A 6,840-nucleotide genomic window follows, 5' to 3' on the forward strand; every position below is an offset into this window, starting at 1 on the left:
ACTTTTCCCGTAGTAATTACATGTCCTTTCTCCACCAGAGGTCTGTCACATTTTGCTCTATGGTGACTGGCTTTATTGCTTTTGGTGGGAATGACGCTCTGTTGAAGACAAATAATGTCAAAGAAAAAAAACCAAGCACTGTCTCACATCGGCTGTTGCCTAGTCTCAGAAAGAGAGTTCATATTAGCTGTTATGTACATTTCTGATTCATGGTCTCTCAGGATCCTCAGCTTACATTTCTTGAAGGTCTTGTCTCAGTGAAGTTCTGGTATGCTATAATGTATGCAGTCACATACTGTTTGCAACCAGCCTGGTTTTGATCTACCTCAAGATTTGACGTTGCTAACTTCCTTTATGGTCTTCATTGCCCGTGTGTTTATGTTTCACTTACTCTGACACTTCTATGCACTTGTTCAGTTTCTTCCTCAATGAAAAAGTAGTTCTTGTGCAATCTCTTCTGCAAGCTTCCTTAGGGATATGCTTTTTAAACTGTTTTGATCCACAGGACATTATTGTTTTGTACCAGATCAGACTTCATGCTAACTCAGTGAAAACTTCACACATCTCCTATTCTGGTCATCCTGGTTGAGGACCCTATGCTCGTTTTAGCATAGGATGCACTAGAAAGCCACCTTCACTGATCCCATCTGAGACATACTGCCACTAGGCATGGTCTCTACAGTACAGCCAAAAGGCCAAGTTTTCGATAAGCTTCTCCACCAGCAGCAGACACCAAGACTTGCTCTTGCCTCTGGTAAAAACATCTCAGAGGATCTCCAGAACAAAGACACCTTCATTTGCTTCTAAGATAAAAGGAGCAGGTGTCTTCTCCAATGACAGAAAACCTGAGTGCAGAAGAGATATCAGGAGAGACTTCTGTATAAACAAGTAGACACTACATATGAAGCTATTTCTCTGGTCTGAAAGGAAACAGAACTATCTACCCCAACAAGTTGGTGCAACATAACCCTATACAGATAGAAGAGTTCCAGTCTTCCCCTCTCCTCTCCATTTTGGGAAAAGCTGCTTAGTCAGTTCCATTCCAAGTCACCACTTGCAGTGTCATAAACAACAGTACAGGTACAATTTCAGAGATCAGTCACCCTCTTTGAAGATGAGACAAGTTTTAAGCAAAATAGTTCAATAGTAGAGAAAACACTTGCTTCATTATGTAAAACAAAGTATTATTTTTAGATTCTGCCTTATGTTCCCTTGTGATATACACCAATAGGCCTAAGCAGAAACTAATACAGGAAGAAGGATCTAAACTTAGGTGCTTCCATCCTGTATTCTTCGAATTGCCTTTTTTTCTTTTAAACAGCAAACTCAATAAAACAGAATGCTGAAGAACGATGCTCCCATGAGACTTATAGGAGCGGAATAATAGGTTTCTGCTGTGCAAAGCTCAAGAATACAAATGCTGCAGCTTCTAAGCTTTCTACCTTTAAACATTTTTTTTTCTTTAAAGATTGTATAGCCACTAAAAGAGCTCTCTATTGACTTTATCGTTGGGAGCCAGCATTAAACACCCTGAACAGATGAGTACAAGATGAAAGATTGCTGTAGAAAACTGCATACGCTACGGTATGACAACTTTGCCAGTGACAAAAAAGCAAAACAACGACCGTTACACTTTTTCCTCAGTAGAAGGTGAAACAGTGCCACCCACTGTTTTTCCAGGGTATCCTCTTGCCTTTTGAGACAGACAAGAGAGCTGAAGTCGGTACTTTGCAATTACAGAACAGCCAGCTCACAGTAAACCTTCCTCCCTCCCTTCAACACGGGGTTCTTCTATCAGGTTACACATCTTAACAGTGCTTTTTCAGTCCCTGATAATGCCGCACAAAGGAAAAAAAAAAAAAACAAAACAGCTCTTCTTTGAACTTGCTGCACTACAGCTGAGACCTCAGAATAGATAAAAGGCTGAACCACAGAAAAACTAGTTGTTTTTTACCCTGGGAACAAGAATTTCTTTGACTTTCCATGTCAGCTTTCCTCAGCCACTACTTTTACATAACTCACACATTTTCAAGCTGAAGGCAATACCATACTGCACCAACTGTAGAGACTGCCTTCAGGGTCAGAATACCCGACTGTTTTTTTGTTTGTTTGTTTGTTTGGTTTTTTTTTTTTTTGTTGTTGTTTTTTCTTTTAGTATCCTTCCATTCATTTTGCATCATTCCTTCATCGCACCAGAAAGCAAGTTTTACTCACTCACTTTTAAGCTAGGTCACAGGTCATACTCTACAATCAATATGTGCACCCAGCAATTTATCTTCTGTTCCAACGTGGAATATTTCTTTAATCCAAAGATAAGCAGTGATCAGAACTAGTAATATTCAAGCAATGTTAAGACAAAAAAAAAGCACTTAAGGACTTTTTACTTCTCTTGAAAAGAAACAAGTGCTCACACTCATCTTACTTTTCCAGATTATCCTCTGCCAGTGGAGAAAGTGGACACTAATTCATTCCAACATAGTAAAGTACCAACCAAATAAGATTCTACAATTATCTCATCCTTCATTAGCAAAATACCCTGTAAGGCAGATTAAAACAGGAAGCAGGGTCCCCAGTTGCTCAGGCTGAAGAATGTGTAGCTAAGTATCTTTATGATTCAGTACTCTCTTTAAAAAAATACTTGACTCATTAATAAGATCCCTGGAAAATTCCAACAAGGTCAGTCACAGTATACAGAACCATGAAAATTCTAGGCATGTTTATTTACCTCAAAATTAGACATACTTTGTTGATAATTAAATATTCCTAAGCAGACCTTACATCTTGTTATCTTATTAATCAGAGGTGTAGTCATGGCTTGGGTTCAGCTGTGTTCTACTAAAACCAGCCATAAGACAGCCAAATATCAGCGATGCAAACATTAAGACATCTACAGAAGAAATCAAGGTCCCAAGCTAAAGGGAAAACTGTATTATTCAATGCATTTGAAAGTTCTTTGTAGTTCCTGAGGTGACAGCCTAAAAATCTGTATGCATGCTCATAACAGAATCTCTGGAAGCAAGTTTCATGGTTTTTATACTACTGCTCAATAAATGTAGTTATATAGCAAGTGAAATTTTTAGGCATTGCCAGCCATTCACTTCTAAGAAACACTTGTTATTCTGAGCTCACTTTCTCTTTCAAATGTGTAAAATCTGCTAACGGAAAGGATTCACGCAACCTTGAATTAGTGCAATATGCTTCTAACAGTAAATATACAAAAGACATTAGGTATTGACATCTATATGGCATTTATTTTTTCAGCGTACAGTACCATACGGTTAAAATAAAACCCAGATATCATAAAAATTGTATATAGTTTTTGCTAGACAAATAGTTGACCACAAACAAGGTATATTCTAGCCCATACTTCATGGCGTTACAATGAAGTTCAGGCACATAAACAGAAATATTTTATTGTTCATGATTTACACCTCTTTTGGTCTGTTTAACAGAAAACGAACCAAGTGAAGCAGAACTTCATCATTAAAGCCTTTCACATTACCATCTTCCACAACATCGTACAATGGCTTACTGTCTGTACCCCAGCAGATATTCTTCCGAGGGTTGTTCTGAATAGTTTCTACACTTAGTGCTAAAGTATTTAACTGGTAACAAAAGAAAGCAAAGTATTTGCCATCAGTCACTACTGCTTGGGATACAAACGGACGGGTCACATCTGCTTCACTCCAGAATCCTACAAAATGAAGAAAGAACACTAGTTACACTGGACTTGAAATTCCTATCAGCACACACATCTAAAACCCAATCCTGAAATACAGAAAAATACTGGGAATTGCAACAGCCACTCTGCAGGGCAAAAAGTCCTACCTGCTTTAGCAACACAAGCCTTCTTCTTACAGACTAACCAAAATGCAACCACCAGTTAAGGGTATTTCCGAGGTCAGGGACCCAGAGGCATATTTTCATTTGGTACACTGTTCCCTTATGACTGACAAAAAACCCATACTAATGAGGCAAGTCTTTTCGAAAATACAGGTGTTACGAATGTGTCCAAGTCCTGCAAGTACACTGAGGGGAAACGTCTTCTTACTATTCCATGCTTCTTACAATGAGCATTTGTTTTATGATAGAAGCACGCATATGTGAGCATAACTGACTGTAGTAATGAAGTCTTAACCGACTCCCTTGTATAACGCTACATTCATTGGTTCAATTCAATTTTCCAGCACCTGCTCAAAACGATGTTCTTCAGAGGAAAAGGCATGAGAAAGAAGGTGGTGGGAAGAAAAGGTTATAGACCTTAGCAGTAGGCAATCACCACCAGGAAGAAATTATCAAGTTGACTGTCTCACCTTGATACATTGCTTGTGCTGCTGTCCAAGCAAAGAGACTTGCAATACCATTAGCTCGATAAACAACTTCAATCTGATCCTCAAGACGTGCTCTTACAAACCTCTCCCGTTTCAATTTATCAGGAATAAGATGAAACTGGGTGTGTCCATAACAGCATCGATCTGCCACCTTTGATCCTGTGTTACCCAAAAAAAACAAGAAAAAAATTAAATAGTCAGAGAATGCTCTTTATTAGGCATACAAACACAACTTTACTATGAGACTCCAAACAACAGGTTAGAAACTCTGTAGATCTTGTTGCGATTCCTCCATTTTTAGGTGAGGCTGCATGGCTTGCCCAACTCCAAGAGTTCACAAACGAAATTATCTGAGGAGATTTAACAAAGTTCAAAGCAAGTGTTCTGCTGATTTTCTATTCAATCCAGCTCCTTCAAGTGAATTTGGACATAGAGCATCACATATAGAGGAGAATTCTACTTCCCATCGCCTAACTGATGTAGAATCTCAAAATTATACACAATTACACAGTATAGTTATATAGAAAAGTATGCAAATGACTTTTTTAGGGAAAAGAAATATCACGGCGGTGTTTGTTTTCAGGTTGGGCTTTTGTTTTGGTTTTGGTTTATTTATGGTTTGTTTTTCTTAAGAAAAAAAAAGTAGCTGGCACTTCATGACTAGGAAATCTTACCTATGAAAACCTTGTTTTCATACTGCTTTTTGAACAACGGCAGTTTGGATGGTTTGTGATTAATAACAGGAACATCTCCAAGATCTGACTCCAGTGGTACAATCTTGAAGGAAGTAAAAGGAAGAAAAGCCATGACATAAGTCAACATGTCAGACATCAAGCCTCACACAATATACCACTTTCTGGTCACACAGCAGAATGTGCAAGTCTTGCTTACATGTACCACACACATAACTTTACCTGAAATACTTTTTTTGTAACAGAATGTCTCATCTTGTGATGAGTGTTAGTACATGCATCTTCTATCTATGTCTGAATTTTCTTCTATAAGCAAAAAACATTGTGTGAATGGTACTAACACAGCCATCAGTTAGTAACATCTTCAAAATGAGAAGGTGCTTCTGTACAGGAGCACAAAAACCACCTCTAGTGGCAATTAACAAAATAACCTGAACAAGAAGACTGACTTCAGAGGTATTCAGTGTTTTGCACTACGTAACATTTTTAATTGCCTATCCCAAAATGCAAAGGTTTATGATGTGTGACAGTAATAACTGAAACAAAATGTACAATTAAGTAAGCAAGAAACGTTCAGCATTTACAGAAAGTGAAGTAATGTTTCCTGTTTGTAGTGGAAACTGGGCAACAGAGACCCTCACGGACTACACAATCACCACTGTACAAAGCTGATAAAAAAAAAAAAATATTAGAATATTCAATCACCTTTCAGAAAATCGAGTATTCAAGAAAACAATTGTTAAGCAGTACTAATGGGTAACAGAGCTCACGTTGAATTTATCTGTCACTCCAGTCGTCTTCATTTCTCTCATCTTATTCATGTCCGCTGAGGATAAAATGTTCCACATCACATTTCTTTTTCTTGCCACCACTTAAAAGCATAAAGTAAATTAAAAACTCCATTTCATGAAGTATAACACTAACATGCATTCTATATAAAGCACAATAACGACTAACTTGAAGCTCAGGAGACCAGCTCAATGCCTATAAGGCAGTTACCCCAACAACATAGCAAGGATATTAAGCCTTGAAAAATAAACAAAGTGCTACAAGCTTGATTAATCAGTTGCTCCATATACTACCTACTGCACGGTTTCAGTGGCTGTAAGAAATGCAAGTGAAAATGCACGTGATTAGCTTGCTGTTGAAAATATCCACACCTCTGGAAGTTGCTTTGGTATGCGGATCTGGAGGTGTGGTTTATCATCTATCTGAAATCGCACAGGATCAACTCTGCCTTTTCGATATCCGTGAACAACCACCTCCTCACCATGATGCCAGTAATAGTTAACTTCAGGTTTTATATCTGAAAGAGAACCAAGGCATAGAGAAAAACAGAGATCATGCTTTTGCATTTAAAACTCTCCCAATTCTTGTTCTGTAGCAGTTGTAAAACAAAACCAAACCAAAAACAAAATCCACCTGCACCATGTATAATGATGGAGATTAGACGAATTACTTGTGGTGGTATGAATAACTCAGATCCACCAGCAACACTCCTGCCAGGTTTACGTCTACCCCTCCTCAAGGGCTCTCACTTCCCTCTCCCTCCCACCCACATTCCGCACCGAGGGAGGAAGACATCCCGCACCGGGGGAGGAAGCCGTCAACAGCGGGTTGCGACCGCAGAGGGAACTGGAGAGGCTGGAAACGAGCTGTGTAAGGAACGGGCCGGGAGTGTGATCGTGATCACGGTAGAGAAACGGCCGCTTCTTATGCTGGTAGAAACTCTCCTGCAGGAGGGCGTCACAGGCAAGGGAGCGCAGCTCGCCCAGGTCCAGGTTCGGCGCCGCGCCCGCCGCGGGCTCTGGGCTTTT

The 6,840-nt window shown here is 39.3% G+C and overlaps 1 protein-coding gene across 1 annotated transcript; it reads right to left on the reverse strand.

Moving 5' to 3' along the window:
- Nucleotides 1-3,278: 3,278 nt before the first annotated feature.
- On the reverse strand, nucleotides 3,279-6,837 carry MRPS30 (mitochondrial ribosomal protein S30; the record flags this gene model as incomplete). Its single annotated transcript, XM_008946429.1, has 5 exons — nucleotides 3,279-3,694; nucleotides 4,314-4,490; nucleotides 5,006-5,108; nucleotides 6,184-6,329; nucleotides 6,615-6,837. Coding segments are annotated over 5 exons (918 nt in total), but the record flags the coding sequence as incomplete, so codon positions are not given.
- Between the last annotated feature and the right edge of the window lie 3 nt (nucleotides 6,838-6,840).

The sequence above is a fragment of the Merops nubicus genome, unplaced genomic scaffold, assembly GCF_000691845.1.
Source record: "Merops nubicus isolate BGI_N331 unplaced genomic scaffold, ASM69184v1 scaffold10008, whole genome shotgun sequence".
Taxonomy (NCBI): domain Eukaryota; kingdom Metazoa; phylum Chordata; class Aves; order Coraciiformes; family Meropidae; genus Merops; species Merops nubicus.